This window comes from Siphateles boraxobius, unplaced genomic scaffold, assembly GCF_051911475.1.
Source record: "Siphateles boraxobius isolate OS27281-9 unplaced genomic scaffold, OSU_SipBor_1 46, whole genome shotgun sequence".
Taxonomy (NCBI): domain Eukaryota; kingdom Metazoa; phylum Chordata; class Actinopteri; order Cypriniformes; family Leuciscidae; genus Siphateles; species Siphateles boraxobius.
Genome location: NW_027509097.1, coordinates 6,509,928 through 6,532,328, shown reverse-complemented (window position 1 = coordinate 6,532,328; position 22,401 = coordinate 6,509,928). Strand labels below are relative to the sequence as shown.

At 36.3% G+C, this 22,401-nt stretch overlaps 1 protein-coding gene across 4 annotated transcripts in view; it reads left to right on the top strand.

Moving 5' to 3' along the window:
- The window catches only part of cyth1b (cytohesin 1b), a 71,367-nt gene extending 48,966 nt beyond the window's left edge, over positions 1–22,401 (top strand). For 3 of the 4 annotated variants that reach the window (XM_077200477.1, XM_077200475.1, XM_077200476.1), the window contains exons 3-13: positions 4,572–4,636; positions 7,303–7,369; positions 7,759–7,877; positions 11,541–11,621; positions 11,725–11,837; positions 12,561–12,709; positions 14,846–14,957; positions 18,538–18,614; positions 18,729–18,800; positions 19,488–19,642; positions 21,101–22,401. In XM_077200477.1, the coding sequence (XP_077056592.1) occupies positions 4,572–4,636; positions 7,303–7,369; positions 7,759–7,877; positions 11,541–11,621; positions 11,725–11,837; positions 12,561–12,709; positions 14,846–14,957; positions 18,538–18,614; positions 18,729–18,800; positions 19,488–19,642; positions 21,101–21,179 (1,089 nt within the window). In that variant the 3' untranslated portion in view covers positions 21,180–22,401. Of the gene's footprint in view, positions 1–4,571; positions 4,637–7,302; positions 7,370–7,758; positions 7,878–11,540; positions 11,622–11,724; positions 11,838–12,560; positions 12,710–14,845; positions 14,959–18,535; positions 18,615–18,728; positions 18,801–19,487; positions 19,643–21,100 lie in introns of all 4 variants that reach the window. The other variant, XM_077200478.1, reaches the window with a different exon arrangement.

Genomic DNA, 22,401 nt, shown 5'->3' with positions numbered 1-22,401 from the left:
TAAATATTTTATATATAAATAAAAAACATTTCTTAAATATAAACATGCATGTGTGTGTAGTGTAGTGTATTTATACAAAATAATAAGTTTCACTCTCTGCTGAGCATTTGAGGTGCCATAACAGAGTCAGTAAAAGCTCAGCTTTATTCATTTTTTATTTCATTGTTGAAAAATGTGTCTGGCTGAGTAAGATTCCTGGGAGTGTCATGATGAACATGTAGCAGAGGATTTGTCCTGTGTGGAGAGACAGACAGTAGAAGATGAGTTAACTGGAGCGTTATAAGACCTTCACATGAATGGAGGTTGTGATGGGTCATGATCAGAGAGAACTGATTGAATCAGCTCAATATAGCAGACCACCTCTAGACCCTCTTACACTCTTAATGAAGGAGCCATGTGATGCTGCCTGCCAGCAGACCGTCCCTCTGACCTGGAACACACAAGTCTTCCTTCGGGGCAGTACAGCATTCACGATGGGTCACCATACCAAGATTTCAGTAGTCAATACCAAAATGAAATTTCATGGTTTTTGATACCAATGCATATGGTATCCGAATAGATACCGAATATGCTGTTGATTAACATGTAATAATAATTTTTGTAATAATAATTTTTTCTTCTTTTTTTCAGTAATTAGTTTACACCCTTTCTCTCACATACTAAGTTATGGTCTGATCTGAATCAGGTCAGCTATGCAGTATTATTAGTCCTCTCAAGTGAAAGAGACAAGACAGAACTTTAGCTTTCATGTATAAGTAAACATCTGTTATTTCCCAGAGTGCTTCTGATTTTCACTACAATAACCAGTGAGTTTGAAAATCGATGTTAGGCTGTCTGAACTAAATGGTTTTTGTTCGCGCTCACTGAACCAGATGTGTTCAGACATTCAGCAGATCCAATCTGGCTCTGTCTTTCGTGTTCGGCACCGAAGGCCTTGTGCGGTTATTGATGATACTGTCGTCTATGTCAGTCCAATTAGGGTTAGCTGGAGCTGATCGATGCTGTGTGTGTGTGATAGCACGTCTCGGGATTTTAAGGTTGTCTGACGTTTGCAGCTCTTGAATTTGGAGTATTGGCTGTTGGGAAATAAGGTTAAAAGCAGTGGTTAGAAATATTAGTGGTTTGTTCTTTTCTGTTCATGTCATTTTCATTTATTTAAGGTGTTAAAACAACAACAACAACAGCAACAAAAAAACACTTTTTATGTATTTTTTTCTTATTACAGTTTGGCTCTGTTGAAAGCTGTGTATTTTATTTCGACTGAATTAAAGCATAAAAATACCATAATACTGGATGCTTGCAAAGTTGTAGGAAACATGCTAAGTTCAAATTCTTGTTTCTCTGAAAAATAATACTATAGCCAGTTATTCTAATTTGAAATGTCTGTTTTTGTTTTGGACTTTGTGACTCCGCCCACTGCCAGTTGATTATACAATAGTATTTCGACACCCCGGTTTGCCAGTTAGTGGAGAGCAATGGAATCCAGCAAACAAACTGAAAAAAAAAAAAAAAAACGAGCAAACGTATACATTAGCTGATCCACTTGTACTGCAAGGCTTTTTTGTCATCATTTACTCACCCTCAAGTCGTTCCAAATCTGTATGAGTTCCTTTCTTCTGTTGAACACAAAAGAAGATATTTTGAAGAATGTTGGTAACCAAACAATTCACGGTAGCCATTGACCGCCACAGTATTTTATTTTTTTTACTATGGAATTCAATGGCTACCGTCAACTGTCTGGTTACCAACACCCTTTTTAGTGATCACATTTTTTTTTTTGAAACACATTTTTATATAATTTGATTCAGTTAACTCTATTGTGATCTTTTTTTAAACAGATTTTATATATTTTTTCCTAATACAATTTGACTCAATGACATAGCGATCTTATGTTGTTGTCTTTTTTAAACCATTTATGTTTGTATTATGATTTTTCCTAATACAGTTTGGCTTAATTGTTGCGCTTTATAGGCCCAGCAGAATCTTCTGATTATTATTATTATTATTTTTATTATTTATTTATTTATTTTTACATTTTCCTACAGTTTTTTTAGGGGAGAAAATATGGAAAAAAAGTAATGTGTTAAACAGACCTAAGAGTATTACACTCTTATTAAAAGCATGAAGGCATTCGCCAAAATATTTTGTAAATGAAACCGCAAGTGGTGGGAGATGTGTATAACTTTGTGTCTATTAAAAATTGGATATGATAATGGGTATAAAAAGGTATTTAATATACTAAATAAAATGTAGTGATTAACCAAATGGTCCCAGGAGTCCTCCCTTATACCAGTGGGACAATAAGTAAATTGCTCATGTAATATTTGTCTAATGGAGATGAAGTGCTCGATTAAAGTGACTCAAATGCCACGCTCAACCTCTCTGTCTCCATAGAGTCATGCAGGACAATCCTGGTTCACTCTCGGTCCAGCTGGAAAATTCTGGCTGTTGCCAAGAGACAGAGGAAGACATTAAATGCACTGGATAAGGATAAAACGAATGGAAAAGTGTGGGCTGACAACTTGTGGCATTTGTTTACATGTTACATTTATATGGCAGCTGTTGCCTAGCAACATTCAGATAGAACATCATTATCATGACCACTTTAATCCATCTTTGTGCCCACTGACATCTTCCCTGCTCTGAGTTGGAGTTCAGAGAAACTTTTAGTCAATTTCACTGGACTATTTGTCGTGACTTTCCATCTCTTTCTGGAGACATTTTTAGACTTTTTACATGACTTAAACACCCCTTCACAGATTTGTGGTGGACCAGATTAATAGCATGATTTCTTGGTCTCCAGATTGTCTTCTCTATAACTCAGTGATTTCCTAAAAGGGTTAGTTCAACCCCCCCCCCCCCCCCCCCCCCCCCAAAAAGTCATCATTTACTCACTCTCATGTCGTTCCAAACCTATAAGACTCGTTCATCTTCGGAAGACAAATTAAGAAATTTTTAATGAAATCTCAGAGATTTCTGTCCCTCCATTGACATTCCATGCAACTACCACTTTGACGCTTCAAAAAGTTCATAAAGAGATCGTAAAACTAATCCATATGAGCGGTTTAGTCCAAATTTTCTGAAGAGACACGATTGTTTTATATGATGAACAGACCTGTAGTTTTCCACATATAAAGATTGATCAGTGAACATAGACGGAAGCTCAACCGTACTTGCTTGACGTGCAAGAACAAACCTCATTGGTTCTTGCTGAAGCTCAAACGTGCTGCGTAACACGAGAATGAACCTCACTGGTTCTTGCACATCAAGCGAACATGCTTGAGCTTCTGTTTAACACAACTGATGTGTGAGTTGATTAATGTTTACATGTAACAAAGCCAAAATTCAATCTGTTCATCATATAAAGTGATCGTGTCTTTTCAGAAAATTTGGACTAAACTGCTCAATTCATATGGATTAGTTTTAAGATGTCTTTATGAACTTTTTGAAGCATAAAATGGTAGTTGTGTAGCTGTCAATAGAGGGATGGAAAGCTCTCAGATTTCATCAAAAGGATCTACATTTGTGTTCCGAAGATGAATGAAAGTCTTACGGGTTTGGAACGACATGAGGGTGAGGAATTAATGACAGAATTTATGTTTTTGCGTGATCTAACCCTTTGACACATTGCTTTATGGAGCACCAAGAGCACTTATCTGGGTCAGGCTCCGCAGTCCTTTAGTGAGGTTTCGGGTCATGCACACACTCTGAAAATGTATAGCGAAGGAAGGTCAGATGTTAAAAGCGTACGTACTTGACCTTACCAAGTGCTATAGCTCGAGAGGGATGAAGTGTTAATGCAGAATGCATCGAAAGGGCAAGTGTGTGTGCACGCACGTACCCTTGGTGGACTGGTAATATGAGTCTTATTGATCTGTGCCTGAGCTTCTTCAGGAAGATGGATTACTGTTATGACACACACTGACTATATATGCTTAGAGTACACACACTTAGTCTTGCATGTGGATACTAGTGCACTATAATTCACTTCATAAAGACAAAAAAGTGCATTCACTATAATACATCGGCTCACCTGCATTCAAAACACTGTTCCAATTAGTCACCTGAATCTGATCACCGGAACGAGTATATTTAGGATAGATAGATGGATGAATAGATGGATGGATAGATAGATGCGCGCAGACACACACACACACACACACACACACACACACACACACACACACACACACACACACACACACACACACACACACACACACACACACACACACACACACACACACACACACCACAACAAACTATTGCTCATATACCCTCTTGATCTCTTTGTCATCTTTTATCTCTCTCCCCTTCCCTTCCCCCTAACAAACGCTACTTCATCTTGATATCTAATGCAGGTGTCATACTGTGCTATGATTGAATGTTTCATACTCTTGATAATCATTTTAGATATTTATGATCCTCTGTGTGTTCATTTTATTAGATTCAGGGCTCTCCATCACTTCCTGTGGCAGGCTGACTTTTAGAGGACCGTCAGAGGGCAGCCCCACCTTCAGTTCTCCTTTAACTCAACCATGTTTTCCTTCTCTCTTTTTTTTTTTGTATAGCGGCTCAAAGATGAGATAGCAAAGGTGACGAATGAGATCGAAAGTCTTGGCTCCACTCAAGAAAGGTAAGATGGGTGGTTTTTTAAAAAATTTTATTTTAGTCAACATTAAATCAAAATGTGTTTTTATGTATTTTCTCTTCTTTTTCTTTATTTTTGTTTGATGGATAATGATCAATTTGCCAATCAGATCTTGTTTCATTTGGAAATATGTTACACTATCTAAGAAAAATGGTTTGCAAAAGCTGGTTTGTGTTAATGCTAAAGGAAATATCCGCCTTCAACTGGTGTTTGCTATCTGATTCTGCCATATTTACACACACACACACACACAGACACTCACAAACACACATTCTCCATTTACTCCCGCCCCCTGTTTGAATATTTAATAACAGTGCCCCCTGCGGGAGGGGAGGCTGGTGAATTATGTACGGCTCTTTTGGTAAAAGGGGGTGTAATTTTGTGCAAATTGACTGAGATGTGCTCAGCACTTTGCAAGAATGTCTGAACAGTGCATTATGGTCATACAGTATGTTCACTGAGTTTCCTTCATAAAGGAAAAGCATTTTAATGCAGTCTGAGAGGACTGAGTTGCACTGCTTTTCAATTGTTTTTCTATATAAACACGCACTAGTGTTTTGACTGTTGCGTTTGCGTCTTTTGCAGGGTCTCACACACCATGCTGGCCTAAAAACGGGGCGCTCAAGTTAAAAGACTTAAACTTTTAAAGTCGGCATAAAATGGAAGTTGCGATAGTCTTTTCTTCCCTATTGTGGCTTATATCAGAGTGAAGCGGCTTCTTGAACGAGAGAAAATGTAGAGCGCCACTTGATTTTGTCCATCGGGAATTGATTGGATTATTGTCATTTGCTATTGCTATGATCTCATGTGAGTGACAGTTTGTCCCGTCCTCACGCTTGTAAACACGTCCTCAGAGAAGAGATGACGTTGCAAGAGCAGGGACAGGTAGCCCGAAATGAATTTTACTAGCCCAAATAAAAAGACAATTTTTAATGTGGAAAATTGTTTAGGAGTCAAAACATCAATCATAAACCTTTCAAAACACGAAAAAGTGCGCAGCTCAGTTGTTTTAAAATCTGACAACGCTAAAAGTGTTAATTTTCTGATGGAATAATTCACATATGTTGAAGTGTAGCAATAAATAATAATAACAGTACCAGACTTTTTTGAGGCAAGTAAATGGTGCTCTATTTATTTTATGCTGTTTATAGCAGAATATATGATGGTCAAGTCACCTTTATTTATGTAGCGCTTTTTACCATAAAGATTTGTTTGACTCGAAGCATTTTTACAGTGATAGTGTGTTAGCACATGGATTCAAACATTCTGACACGCAAAGTAAAGCATTCATGTGAAAGTGGAGCTTTAATTTTTATTGTGCGTAGGCGTAATTTATGGGTGGAACATGTCCCCACCACTTTTTCTCAGGGTCGATATTGTCCCCCACCACTTTATGAAACATTTCGAGGCACGGATGTACCTAATACAAATAAATAAAACATCTCCAGTTAACTAGTAGAGCATTAATTTAGTTAGTTTTTAAATAAGAGACAATCTAGCGCTAAAATGTGTTGTTTTTTAAATCAAGCTGAGCGCTCGTTGCCGCGCTCAAGCTGAGTGCTATTAGTTGCATGGATACAGTGTTCTCTTGTGGCTCGCGTAGTCTTCACTCGGACACGCGCTTCAGTCTGCGGAGACTCTATTCTTCCGCTGAAATCACAAAACAAAATGCACAAAAACGTGTCCCTGCTTGATATCTACTGTAACCACTCATGAACATATTCGGTTTTGATGAGAAAAAAAAAATCTATATGTGGGTGGATTAGAACCCAGAAGTTTTAAACACAAGACCATTAAGGCACACATCCAAAATCGCTGATCTATGCATTTATTCATGAGAAAATTCTCTGTACTAACAATATTAGTAGCTAGATCTCATTAAAAGACTAATTAAACCCAATGTAACGTTACTATCGAAATTGATTTCTAGACATCGTAATGTTATTTTTTTCTAAAATTGTTATTGTACATATATCTGATTTTGCATTGTATTAGCAACATATACAAATAATTTAAAACAAATACAGTAATATTCCATAATTTTTTTTTGTCAATTTTGATTTTGTGGTAACATTAAAAAACGTGTCTTGAGAACTTGAAATTCCACTGCCCTTGTCTTAATGCAAAACCGCATTCTGTGAATGACCCCTTATACTCTGACTGCATTGACCCATATTCTCAGACCAAACAGAATTGCTCTTAGAATATACATCAAACTGAATCAGCCTTTCAGGCCCATTCATAATAGATGACGCGTGATCCCACTGGGATCCCACCGAACACTTCACAGGAATGCCCACTTTGATTCACATGAGAGCCATTGTGATGGAAGAAAGCCGTTCCCCTCCTTTTATGAAATTCGTCGTTCTTTGTTCCTCCTCCCCCTTAAGTCATGTCATGTGGCCACAATGGAAAGTACAGTAGTGTGTGGCCCCTTTATAGGCTGTGGCTTCTAATTTTGCATTTCACACCACCATCCAAGAGTGCATTTGGCTAAGTGGATAGTAATGATGTCATTATGAAGCCCTGACACGGCGTGTGAGTTGTAGGTGTTGTACAACTCCATTCCCATTCTCCATTCCCCTCCATTTAGCTTGAGTTTACAGATGTCGAAAGAACCTAATAAAGCCCTTGTCTTTCTGTGTTTGCAGAATAAACATGCAGCGGAGTAAACAGATTGCTATGGGCCGCAAGAAATTTAACATGGATCCCAAAAAGGTAAATAAGCATTGGGGTGAAATGCATGAAGCGTCTATTGAAATATTTTGAAGTTTTCTAAATCATAGAGATTACCTTATATGCTTTGACAAAGATGATGATCTCCATTACATAAAAGGCACTTCCATTTTGCATTTTTTAAACCTTTGATCTTGTGTGGATGCACAAATTATCATAATCACACAAGTTTTGTCACCAAGCATTATGCAACCACACCATTTCCAATTCATTTCCATAGATCCAGCAGAATCCAAACTCATAGGCTAAAGTTCAGAGAGCAGGAAAAGAGTACAGGAAAGATATTTTTAATGTACTTTACCAACAGGAAACTGCAATTATAATGCGTGCATGTAGGATGTTCTTTATGCTGAATGTTGTATTTTTCTCAGGGTATTCAGTTCCTCATAGAGAATGAATTGCTGAAGAACACTTGTGAAGATATTGCTCAATTCCTCTACAAGGGTGAGGGCCTCAACAAGACAGCCATCGGAGATTATCTGGGTGAAAGGTAAGAACTTCTGCTGATGGGTTCTGCTCTGAAAAATGTTGCTGGTTCATAAAAACAGAACTCCTGAAGTCTAGATATCCATGATATCTGGGGTCAGGAAGATGTGTATATATATATTATATATATATATTTTTTAAAGGAATTAATACTTTTATTCAGCAAGGATGCATTAAACGTCTGTTACTTTTGATGCATCGATCGAAAGTGGGACATTTATAATGTTACAAAAGATTTCAATTTCAAATAAATACTGTTTTTTCGTTTGTTTTGTTTTTACTTTCTATTTGTCAAAGAATCACAGTTTCTATCACAGTTTCCAACATTGATAATATGATATGTTTCTTGAGCACCAAATCAGCATATCACATTTCTGAAGGATCATGTGACACTGAAGACTGGAGTAATAATGCTGAAAATTAAGCTTTGCCATCACAGGAATAAACTAAATGTGTAATATATTAAAATAATAAATAGCAATTTAAATTTTATATATATATATATATATATACACACACATATATATATATATATATATATACACAGGGGTTAAATTGGGATTTATTATGTGGGGGTGCTCTCCCTAGGGGGGTCCGGGGGCATGCCCCCCGTGAATTTTTTTTTGAAAAATAAACCATTAAATAGCACTTTCTGGAGAGTTTTGTGCAAAGAAATGGAGAAATTGAGTATTACATGATATGTGAAAAACTGCAAGGTTAAGAGCATTTACTTTGCAACAGGTATTAGGACATTTAGCATTTACATTACTGCTAATCAGTCATCACTTGATTACACGTTGTAATACCTTGTTATGATATAGTGACCCATACAATGTGCCAAACATAATGTGCCACATGGAGAGACAGTGCAGCATATGACAGTAGCAACAGCTGAGAAGATTTGGGTCTGTGGTGACCATGTCCACCTCATACAAACTTCCTTCTCCCATTCTCTCTCTTTACTACGACAACACACACACACACACACACACACACACACACACACACACACACACACACACATAAAAAGGCAAAGTTTTGATTTCTGGCTCCAGTGGTTGCCTCATTGCTATATTTGCTATATCATTGCATTATCATATCATTGCTATCATTGCTATCATTACACAACCCACGTAAAGTTGATAATTCCGCGAATAACTGCAATTGCAGATTTCGAACAGAGATGGTAATTCACACAGATCAAATACAAATATGCTGACTGAATAGATTGCTAGTTTATTTTAAGTAGCCAGCTAACGTTAAATTAGCAATTCTCTTGGCAGTTTGCTGATAATCCGGTATCTGAAGTAAAATGCTCAAAACATCTCCTGAGAAAAATCACATGGTCAACCTAGTCCTGGTTATTTAATTTTGATTTAGTCTTATTTTTCTTACCTTGTCATTCAAGGCGAGGGCACTTTTTTGACATTTCTGGAACATCCACATCCCGCGCAACCACGGTCTCCCAGGAACATTCATTATTGCTGCGTACATTTATCCGTGTCAGATGCGCATGCGCGAGCGGTGCGCGATCATGGTCGACTGACAACGAGATTAAGCAGCTGAACAAAAATACGGCCGTGTTCCGATTTTTCTCATCTCAGCTCCGCCGAGACAAAATAGACATGCCATTTCAAAAATCTTTCATTTATTGTCAGAAATATGTTTTCAAAAGCATCACTTTCATCAAATTGTATGTGACATAATTTCCAGTAGGCAACTGACTGCAAACGAGCAGGCTTATGTGCCGGGGCTGAGCCCCGGAGAGCCCCGGCCCAATTTAACCACTGTATATACACCTACATGGCCTTAATAGACCTAATAGACATAATTAGCATTGAGCGTAACTAGGTTAGCAGAAGTTAAACCGATTTTTGGCTAAGGTTCTGAATTTGCTATATCTCTAATCGGAGCTCAAGGGAGGATGACATCACCGATCGTGAGCTGGTCCCCACTGACCGCAGTAGTCTGTCAAAGGCCATTATTTACTGCATCAAGATGGCCTGTGCCCATATGAAAGTGCTGTTTTGCAGTAAGGGTCAGCTTACGCATTTATTGATGGACTGAAATTCAATGTCAGTGCCAGGTCATCAGGGACCTATCAGAGCAGGAAGGAAAGGTATATAGTTTGTGTGTGTCTGCATGGGGAGGATTATTTTCCTCTCTCAGTGTAATTATATATATGCACGATTGCACAAAATTTGAGGGGTAGTTCACCTAAAAATGAACATTCTGCCATTTATTTACTCATCCTCATCCTCATTTCATGAATAATAATGATAGAATTTTAATATTTTAGGTGAACTAGGATTGTCACAGAACCAACATTTCTAGTCTGTACCTATACCAGTAAAATGTTGTGGGTTTTCCCTACCAATTTCAGTACCAGAGCAAAAACTGTTGAATTAAGTACTTAAAAAAAAAATCTTGTCTGTTGTTTTCACTGTCAATCAATGCAGTTTCCAAATAAGTCATGCATTTAATACGATTGTCAATCCAGAAACGTTGCAGTGTACCGAAAAATCTAAACTTGTATTCAGATTGTGAATGGGTAATAAACAGAAAGCAAGAGAAGATCCTCCCATTATAATCGCTGAGTTCCGCACTCTCGCAAAAACTTCTGTTATAATAAAAAAAGCCGTCTTAATTGCTTAATGAATCTCTTATTTACATCTTGTTTACACTGTTGGTTAAAATGGTGGATTCGCAAGCATTGAAGAAGGCTCTTGTTGAAGAAAATAAACCCTTGTGCGTTTTCAGCGGTGTTAAGCAGATTCTGACTAACTTGCTGACTAGCATCTCTGATAGGCAATTGCATTCACATGCTCAAAAGATATGATTGATTACAATGCTCAACGCTTGTAAAAACACTGTAAATAGAAAGTTTTGATGCTCAGAGAGTGCTCAAACAAACACGAACAAGAGCGTTTGAAAGAAGTGTCAATAAGCGGGTACTGAATATACCAAGTACTCGGCACTACCTGTAGCGGTTTGTTTCAGTATGTTTGACAACCCTAGGGTAAAGTATTCTTTATTTTGAGAGAAATTTTTTTGTTTTTTTGTACATCATCTGTTTTGTAAGCTGTCTTAGCTCTCAGTCCAATATTCTTTAATCAGTCAATAACACTATTTCTCCAAATGCACACTCGCATAAATGCAAACGCATTATTTTCTCTGTCACCTGAGGAAAATGAATGGTTCATCTCTGAAGTGTGGTCACGGCAGTGCAGAGCAGGATGAAGGAGTGTAAGAGTATAGAGCTTAATGGACAGACCCCCAAAGTGGGTTAATGCATTCACAGCTCATTGATATTATCGACATGTCCCATTTCCTCATTGAAGAAAGAGCTAGTTACACACGGACGGTAATCCCAGCCGTAATCCCCCTGTGGGATTTAATGCCCATTGGAGATGTCTGAGAGGAGGATCACAGCTGTAATTCCGTTCACACTGTGAACACTGCATGTTTTACAACAGTAGACATGATTTTCAGTGGCACGTCTGCTTTTTATCTGCCTTTTCTTAACAAATTTCTGTAATTAATTTAGCTCAAACGTCTCAATACAAATCTGATTGAGTCTTTTCTATAGATGTCACTGTAACATCATTGCTGTTGATCTAAGAATGAATCTCCTGTTGATTTCATTAATTTTAATCTTTTTTTCCAGGGATGAATTCAATATTCAGGTTCTTCATGCCTTTGTGGAGCTTCATGAATTTACAGACCTCAACCTGGTTCAGGCACTCAGGTGACAAAATATAGATCTGTAGATTATGCAGCAAATTTATTTGATATCCTCATGTCATTGTGATCTCATTAATTGAGTTCATTTCTTCCCGTGCTCCATGCAGACAGTTCTTATGGAGTTTCCGGTTACCGGGTGAAGCTCAGAAAATTGATCGAATGATGGAGGCTTTTGCCCAGCGTTACTGTCAATGCAATCCTGGTGTCTTTCAATCCACAGGTGTGTGTGTGTGTGTGTGTGTGTGTGTGTGTGTGTGTGTGTGTGTGTGTGTGTGTGTGTGTGTGTGTGTGTGTGTGGTAATCTGATTGCTTTGCAATAGGGTGTTAACAATATCCAAAATACCTGTGAACTCTCATAATTTTCAACACCAAAGCAAAAAATAATATGATGTTTTGTTTATATATTAATAATAATAATTAAATATTTGGGTGTAGCCTTCAAGTATTTCTCAATTAAGCAAATCTCTTTAAATTCTTAAAACTTTAATTATTGGCGTAGTCATCATGAATAATAGATTTTATTTTTTATTTTTCAACTATATAACAGATTGCAGAAAATGACAACTTTGTCTCAAACCAAAACTGCTTTTTACCCCAGAGTCCCTCTATAATTTCCCTACACCCACACCCACTTACTTTTTAGGGCCTGTGAGAGGATTAGAAATGCAAGCAACATTTGGTCAAGCACTATTTGGACGCTAATTGTTTCTCAGCATGATGTCTGTACAAGAACAATAGCATAGCTCCTTCATTTGGACATCAATTAATTCACTACATTTGGGCCAGTTCCTCCATGTAAACTCTGATTATTATTCAGATTAAATATATCTCACACAAGCCTTGTGTTTGTCACAAAACAGCTGAGAATTTTTGTCTTGAGTGTTGGTAGAAAAAAACCTCATTTAAAAATTTGAATGCTGAGGTTTCTCAATTTCCTTTGCAGATACATGTTATGTGCTTTCATTCGCAATCATCATGTTGAACACGAGTCTGCACAACCCTAACGTGAAGGACAAGCCGTCTGCAGATCGATTCTTTTGCATGAACAGAGGCATCAATGATGGAGGAGATCTGCCAGAAGACCTGCTCAGGGTCAGTGTCCCACACCCTGGTTTTTTGTTGTTGTTGTCGTTGCTTTTTATATATTTTAATATATAAAATATTATATATCAAATATATATTCATATTTTAAATATATAATTATTTTTCACTTTTAGGTTTCCATTATTATTATAATTATTAGTATTATTATACTGTTAACTTATTTATATATATATATATATATATATATACACATACACTCAAGGACTATTAGGAACTAAAGGATCGCGGCAAAGGAGCGCTCAGCTTGATTTAAAAAACAACACATTTTTGCGCTAGATTGTCTCTTATTTAAAAACTAACTAAATTAATGCTCTACTAGTTAGCTGGAGATGTTTTATTCATTTGTATTAGGTACATCCGTGCCTCGAAATGTTTCATAAAGTGGTGGGGGACAATATCGACCCTGAGAAAAAGTGGTGGGGACATGTTCCACCCATAAATTACGCCTATGCACAATAAAAATTAAAGCTCCACTAAAGGATTATTAGGAACACCTGTTCAATGTCTCATTAATGCAATTATCTAATCAACCAATCACATGGCAGTTGCTTCAATGCATTTAGGGGTGTGGTCCTGGTCAAGACAATCTCCTGAACTCCAAACTGAATATCAGAATCGGAAAAAAAGTTGATTTAAGCAATTTTGAGCGTGGCATGGTTGCTGGTGCCAGACGGGCCGGTCTGAGTATTTCACAATCTGCTCAGTTACTGGGATTTTCACGCACAACCATTTCTAGGGTTTACAAAGAATGGTGTGAAAAGGGAAAAACATCCAGTATGCGGCAGTACTGCGGGAAAAAATGCCTTGTTGATGCTAGAGGTCAGAGGAGAATGGGCCGACTGATTCAAGCTGATAGAAGAGCAACTTTGACTGAAATAACCACTCGTTACAACTGAGGTATACAGCAAAGCATTTGTGAAGCCACAACACGCACAACCTTGAGGCGGATGGGCTACAACAGCAGAAGACCCCACCGGGTACCACTCATCTCCACTTCAAATAGGAAAAAGAGGCTACAATTTGCAAGAGCTCACCAAAATGTGACAGTTGAAGACTGGAAAAATGTTGCCTGGTCTGATGAGTCTCGATTTCTGTTGAGACATTCAGATGGTAGAGTCAGAATTTGTCGTAAACAGAATGAGAACATGGATCCATCATGCCTTGTTACCACTGTGCAGGCTGGTGGTGGTGGTGTAATGGTGTGGGGGACGTTTTCTTGGCACACTTTAGGCCCCTTAGTGCCAATTGGGCATCGTTTAAACGCCACGGCCTACCTGAGCATTGTTTCTGACCATGTCCATCCCTTTATGGCCACCATGTACCCATTCTCTGATGGCTACTTCCAGCTGGATAATGCACCATGTCACAAAGCTCGAATCATTCAAAATGTTCTGAAGGCGAAAGGGGGTCAAACACAGTATTAGTATGGTGTTCCTAATAATCCTTTAGGTGAGTGTATATAGATATAGTACTGGTCAAAAGTTTGGAAACATTGCCTTTATGTTTTTAAAAGAAGTCTCTTGTGCTCACCAAGGCTGCATTTATTTAAACAAATATATTGTGAAATATCATTATATTAAAAAAGAAATCCATTATTTTAAAATAGTACTTAAAATATAATTTATATCTCTGGTGCAAAGCTGAATTTTCATCAGCCATTACTCCAGTCTTCAGTGTCACATGATCCTTCAGAGATCATTCTGATTAATGGCTGATGAAAATTCAGCTTTGCATCACAGAAATAAATAATATTTCAAAGTATATTAAAATAGAAAACCATGATGTTGAATTGCAATAATATTTAACAATATTACTGTTTCTGTATTTTTTATCAAATACAGGCTTGATGAGCATAAGAGATTTATTTTAATAACATATATGTATATATATATATATATATGTATATATATATATATATATATATATATATATATATATATGTGTGTATATATGTATGTATATATGTATATGTATGTGTGTGTGTTCAAATTTTATTTTAACTGCTTGTTTGACTGATCATTGACAGATTTAAGGCATTTATTTTTCAATGTTTTGTTGTTAAAATTTACGCTTGTAATGCTGAAGTGTTTGAAGTACTAGAACTCAAATTAAACACTCCTGCAGAACCTGTACGAGAGCATTAAGAATGAGCCCTTCAAGATACCTGAAGACGACGGCAACGACCTCACACACACGTTCTTTAACCCAGACCGCGAGGGCTGGCTGCTAAAACTGGGTGAGTGAGTGTGTGTTTGTCTGTCCGGAAGATAAAGAAATAAGTCTGAACGATATATAGCCCTTAACAGGCCCTATATACACTGCTCGGCCAAAAAAAAGTGGCTATATGGATTTAAATAGGCAAATGCTTAAGAGTCTATGATTGTATCATTATTGCAGTGATTATTATGTTACAAGATCTTGACCAAAAATTTATGCACCTCATGATAAAAAATTAAATAAAAAATGTTTTGATGTTATATCCATTAAGAGGAGCATTCATTTTTGGTCAAGTTCTTATATTGACAATGAAAGAACCAAGCACTCTTCACAAAGCACATAGTCTCCTCCAGCTAGGGCTGTAATCAACCAAAGAAAATCTTGGTCAACTGAAGTCCTGACATTTCGACTAAAAATCGACTTTGGGGGGCTTAGATTAAAAAAACGTTAGATTAATTAGTTGCGCAGTACTTGGTAGCCTTGTCCGCCTAAATAAATTATAAATAAACATAAAAACTAGGAGGCTATTTGCAGTATATTAAATCGTTTTTGACCTAACGTTTATTATTTTGCACTGAAATGACTCGCGTGCACCTGCGCAATATCATAGCCTATGATTTCCGAAAATAGTACTATGTCAACTAGTGCTATCAGCACAAGAACTGTTGAGGAATATGCAACAACGTAGACAATTGTTTTTGTCATATGTTATAATAACTGACAGACACTATCATTTCAGACGCTCTGTGCGAGGACAGGCTGAAACTCAGCTTCGCGGCTGAGACATCAATAGACTATTAACTTAAAGCTTTTACTCTTAAACACACAAGGCACGTCCACTTAAATAAAAAAAGTCGACAATTCCTTCCGTGATATTATTTTTGCGTTTGGATGATAGAGGGGGCTTAACATCCAGCGTGGCCTGGGTGTGTCTGGGGGATGCTACCGTCGTTGCGGGCGGGTGCGCCTGCAGTTATAAAACGAGTATTAGACTAAAACATGTGCCATATTCTGATATGTTCATATACCCTACTCAAAACAGACGTGGCAACCTAACGCAGACAAGTTAGCTTACCGTTTTTAGGTGATGCCATGTCTGTAGTCGAGCTGTGATATGCAAACTGTTGCTTGCAAACTTTGCATTCGACTTTTTTTCCGTTACCTATTTTTGTAAAATGCTGCCACACTGCTGATGTCTTTGACATGGTAAAGGAGGACTGACTGTAAATGAAGCGCTCACAATTAAATAAACATTCAGCAAACCATCAGACCAAGGCCTTCTAGTACTTTCTTCAGTCTGTCTCCAGTGGGTTGGGCTAATCCAAAAAAAGTGAAAACAAGGGGGGTTTTCTGAAGACAGACTGTTACCTGTGAAACAGGGGTGCTCTGAAAACACCCCTATTAGCAATTAGTGCTTTTCACCTGATGAAATTAAGACGGCAAAAAATCGACCAATCAGAATTTTGGTCGAGCCAGAACGTATCGACCAATAAGTCGACTGGGAGATTACAGCCCTACCTCCAGCACATCCAAAAGACTTTCAATGAATTTAAGATATGGACTCAGAGGTGCCGATTCATGTGTGAAAATGATTCTTCATGCTCTCTCCAAACCGTTCTTTCACAGTTTGAGCCTGATGAATCTTGACATTGTCATCCTGGAATATGGCCATCATGTGTCTTCCTACATGGTTGTTTAAGAAATGAAAAGCTACACACTCCATCAGTTAGGAATAGAGGAACTGTTGCCAAACATATAACATGCTAGAAACATTATAATCACAGCAATGATGATCCAAACATGGACTCTTAAGCATTTTTCTATTTAAATCTAAATCTTTTTTTTTTTTTTTTTTTTGGCCAGGCAGTGTATTTTTGTCATGCCCCAGTGTCTCATGAACTTCAAAAGTAGATTTATTTATTTAATCAGAGCTGTGAATTGAAAGTCTTCCATTGTGTAACGTAATAGCCAAGAAGCACGGGGCCAAATGCATTATATTCCAAAGCTAATCTAAAATAGCTGATGCAACCTCCTTATTTATCTGCATGCTGCTCATATTTCAGCTCAGCCTGGATTTTACACCAGGCTGAAACACACAAGTATTTTATTATAGCCTTTTGTTACGATATTTTTCAGATTTTCATGGTTAATTTCATTGTTTTCTTTCTTTCCACATTTGTTGTGTTTCTTCAGGAGGTATGTACTGGTTTTCTTAGCTAGCCCATTAAGCTATGCTTTGCTTTGTGCTTTCATTTACTCCTTTTTTGTCGTCTTTATTTTATTTAACTCATTTTTCATTTCATCAAAATGTAATTTGCTTTATTTGAGTTTAAACTGGTGTTGTGCCGTGCTCATGATGGGCTTGTGAGACTCAGCCAGCTTTCTCCATCTTCTTGGAGATCAACTTGTCTGTTAAACATTAGATGTCTATTGGTCTCTACTGCGCGCATGTGGTCAGTTGAAGTACTGCCGGCTCTGCAGTCTTCACATGCTGTTGTGTGAATGCTACATGCTGCATACACTGTGTGTCTGCCTACAACAGGGAAAGCACAGGAATTATAGGAGATGATTTTCAGCTGATATATGTGCTGCTTATAATTGCATGTAAAATGATGGAAGTGAGAATAAAAATAGAAAAAGTCATGATGGTTGAGTAGTTCATTAGTCAGATCATTTTTTATTTTAAGTTTTATTATTATTATTTAGTTAACATGCTTTGATTAACATTTGATTAACATGCGGTACTTATTATATTTGTATTTTTTGTTTTATCACTTAATTACTAGTATTTTTTTAAGTTTTATTATTATTATTATTTAGTTGTTTGATTAACATGCTGTACTTTTTCATATTTTTGTTTTTTATTTGTAGTTTTATCACTTTTAAGTTCTATTATAAAAATAATATGATTATTTTTTAAGTTTGATTAATATTATTATTATTTTAGAGCTTTGATTAACATGCTGTATATTTTTTTATATTTATATATTGTTTTGCTATATCCATACTTTTAATTTTTATTATTATTGATAATAAGAAATAAGAATAAAATATATTTTTTTATTATTCTGATTATTACCAGTTTTAGATTTGAATGCCATTTTATACCATTCCATTCCATACCAACATACCATTCTGAAGGAATAGTTTACTCTTTTTTTAAATTTTTTTTAAATATTGTAAGTTAGTTATTTACAGCATTTATGATATTAATGACTGCTATTGTAGATCTCTGGTTTTTCATAAAGTTAGTCCTCATAGTCTGATCCTGTGCTTCAGAAAAGACAGACTTGCATCCATTCCTACATTCTGAGATTTATTTTATATAAGGCTCATTTGATAACACATTCTCTTACTAATTTGGTCACTAACACCTTAAGCTTGTGCCTGATTCAGTGGTTTTGGGCTAACTGTGTATTTTTGATGAGGCTTCGAGCCATTTCAGCTGTCCATCTGCTAATGTGAGTTCCCATTCATGTGTGTGTCTGCTGTGCCTCAGTCCTCAACTTGCCATGTGTCTCTGCTGCTCACCACAATTATTCTTTACTCATACAGACCTCAGTGACAACGGTATTCTTAATATACTGTTTGATCCACAGGTGGACGGGTGAAGACTTGGAAAAGGAGATGGTTCATCTTGACTGACAACTGTCTGTATTATTTTGAATACACCACTGTACGTAAACCTGCTTCACTGAAGTTCAATGATTGAATGATCCAGTGGTAATATAACTCATCGGTTGTGCTCTACTGTGGTCACATGTGTTTCCTCTTCTGCCTCTGTGTTCAGGATAAAGAGCCAAGAGGGATTATTCCTCTGGAAAATCTCAGTATTAGGGAAGTGGATGACTCCAAGAAGCCAGTAAGCTTTCACTTGCTTTTCCATCTATATTTCATCACGTTTAAGTTACTTTGTATTAGTCATGGTGGAGGAGAAGTTGATTAGTGAGGCTGACTAGTATTCATTTTTTTTTTTTTTACTTTGTTTAATTTTTATTCTTGCTTTTAAGTTTTATTATTAACTGTAGTTATTAATTATTTTATATATTTTTTGCAACAGTGGTTTAATTAGCATGCTGTGCTATTATTTATTTTATATTTTGATTAATACAATAACCCTTTTAAGTTTTATTGTTATTTCTGTTATTTATTTATCAATTAATTTCTTATTTTATTCAGTTTGTTCTATACTTTTAAATTGTTTTGTTGTTAATATTTTTACTAACATTAATTACAGTATTAACTATATAATAGAATCACTTTGTTTAGCATCTGCTTTTTTATGTATGTTTTATTTTGTTTTGATGTTAATATTTTTATACTATATATATATATATATATATATATATATATATATAGTGCTAATTACAACCAACCACATATACGTACGTACGTATGTATGTATGTATGTATGTATGTATGTATGTAATTAGCACAAAGGTTACAGGTTGCTAAAATCACTGTCATACACTGGCGCCACTGTTCTTGTAACCTCGGTTTGCTCCAGTAAAATATAAAAGCTTCTTCTAAAGTAGCTTTCTACACACAGAACTGCTTTGAACTCTTCATCCCAGACAACAAGGATCAGGTCATCAAAGCATGCAAGACTGAAGCAGATGGACGGGTTGTGGAAGGAAACCACACATTCTACCGCATCTCAGCGCCAACAACAGAGGAGAAAGAAGATTGGATCAAAAGCATCAAGTAAGTCCTCCTCTCATCTTGCTCTGACAGAGTTTTTAAAATGCACAGGGTTATCATTTTGACACAGATTGGTCCTAAACCCAGTTGCAACTTAAATTCGAAGGCTTGAAATAAAGTTCAAGAAACGTTAACATTCCTGAACACTAAAACTGATCTTTAGTGGCATGTTTTTATCTTTATGAGTGCATATTGTTGTTGTTTTTGTTACTATATAAAACACATTGCTGTCCATTTATGTCAGATACTTCAGCTGAATCTATTGATTGATTTTTAGTGCATCAATAATGAACATCAAATACAAAAGATACAAGGTCTGAACCTAAACTTAAAATCCTTTCGTTATTTGAAGTAAAGCTGAAATAAAATAAGATATACATATTAGATGGAAAAACCTGAATACATTGTTTGAACTAATTGAAATAAAAGTACTAACGTTACTAAAACTGATCTAAAAATACAGCTAAATATAAAATATAAAAAAACTGAACTAAAAATACAGCTAAATAGAAAAAAGAAAAAAATGAAAAGCTAAAAAGAAGTATTTAAAACAACGAACAACAATCACAAGTGTACAAAACTTAAAAAAACAAACAATTCAAAATATTAATAAATACTATAATAATGTATAAATAATACTAAAATAGCACTTAATTCTTATAATTTTGTGCACGTGATATAATAGCAAAAAGTTTGTAATGGTGGAAATTTCCTAGATAGCGCAGTAGTGAGCAGGCTTTTTTGAGGTTAAAGGGATAGTTCACCCAAAAATGAAAATTCTGTCAGTAATCACACACCCTCGTGTTGTTCCAACCCCGTAAGACCTTCGTTCATCTTCGGAACACGAATTAAGATATTTTTTATGAAATCTGAGAGCTGGATCACTCTTCCATAGGCTTCTAAGGGATTGAAACTTGCCAGCCCCGAAAAGTTATTAATGACATTGTTAAAATAGTCCAAGTGACTACAGTGGCTCAATCTTAAGTTTATCAAGCGACGAGAATTCTTTTTGTGCGCAAAAAAAACAAAAATAACGACTTAATTTCAACTATTCATGTCCTTCTCTGTGGGCCTTGAGTCAGTTCACTAGTGTAATAGCGTAGTGCTTCTGTTGTTGTACGTCACACGCATCACACACATGACCAGCGTCGGCCAATAGTGAGCCTACGTGTGACGTAGCTCTACGCAATCACACTACGTTAACTGACTAGAGGCCCATAAAGAAGGTAATGAATAGTTGAATTAAAGTTGTTATTTTTGTTTGTTTTTGCGCACAAAAAGTATTCTCGTCGCTTGATAAACTTTAATCAAAAATATCTTAATTCGTGTTCCGAAGATGAACGAAGGTCTTACGGGGTTGGAACAACATGAGGGTGAGTGATTACTGACAGAATTTTCATTTTTGGGTGAACTAACCCTTTAACCAAAATGTTCCTTTTCTCCCTTTCTCATTCTCTCCAGAGCTGCCATAAGCAGGGACCCTTTCTATGACATGCTTGCTGCCAGGAAGAAGAAAGCATCATCTTTGAAGAGACAGTAGAACCGCTCAAGGCTGCATGGATGGATCTCCGCTTCAAGGCCGCAAAGAGGATGTTTAGACATGGACCTGAAAAGGGGCGAATGATAAACGGAAGCCATGACGCTGGATTGGAGCGATTTTTATCTCAGGAATGACCTTGAGTTTTGAAGGTTGTCAGTGCAGTTGGCTTTCTGGGAGGTTGTCTGGCATTTATACATTTAAATCTCATGAACGAACGAGCCTACCGTGCACTCACGTACATTATCATCTCAAATCAGCAGGTCTGACTGAATGTGGCGTCTTATTGACCTTTTCTAAGCTTGCTGAAGACATGACCGTTCCTTTCTGTGCTTTGATACATATAAAATGCTAATTGTGCACCTATTTTTACACTGCTATGTACTGTAAATATCTTGGAGTTTGGCCTTGTTTTGTTTGAGACTATCTTTCTGTTTTTCTAATAATTTCTGATCTGCTGTCATATTTATCATTTTTTTGTTGGCTAGAAATTTTTTCACATTTTGCCAAAGTTTGTCTTTCAGTCCTACTCCATGTAATACTGTCCTAAAACCTGAAGTTGAGTCCTTCTTATTCATGAACATGAAATGAAAATATCTGTTTATTTTATGCTGTTTATTTAGTTTAAAAAGTTTTATTTAAAATATCAGGACATTTCCATTGTTCACTGATCTCATAGGTGGCCTTGAACGACTGAAATCCAAAAACATTTCAGCAAGTTTGGTTCATGTTTATGGAATGATGTCAAAAATTAAACTACTGACTTGAGAGTTTATTTTTTACTATGTTTTGTATTTTACCACATTAAATTTATTGGTTAAATTAACTCATGAAGCCCCCCCCCCCCCCCCCCCGAAAAAACTTTTTTTGTTTTACTTTATATGCACTGATAATTGAGAGATAACTCTTAAATGCTAATTTATCAATGCTGTAAATATTTAAACATATAGGTTGTTTTATTTTTTATTGTCAAAATATACTTTGTGCTAAAGTAAACAGGGTGACGAAAAGGTTTAAAGCTGTCAAGTTTATTTCACCATTGCTATGTAGCCTTGTGCTTACAATAAAAAAAGTTACTTTACAAAAAACTTTTTTTTAAATTTTATTTTATGAATTATTTTTTTATTTCTCCATGCTTTTAATTTGTGTGGTTTCTTAATGTGGTACTTCACCGCTGGCAAAATGGGCTTTCAATAAAACTTGGCTGCCTATGCAGTAGAAAGGC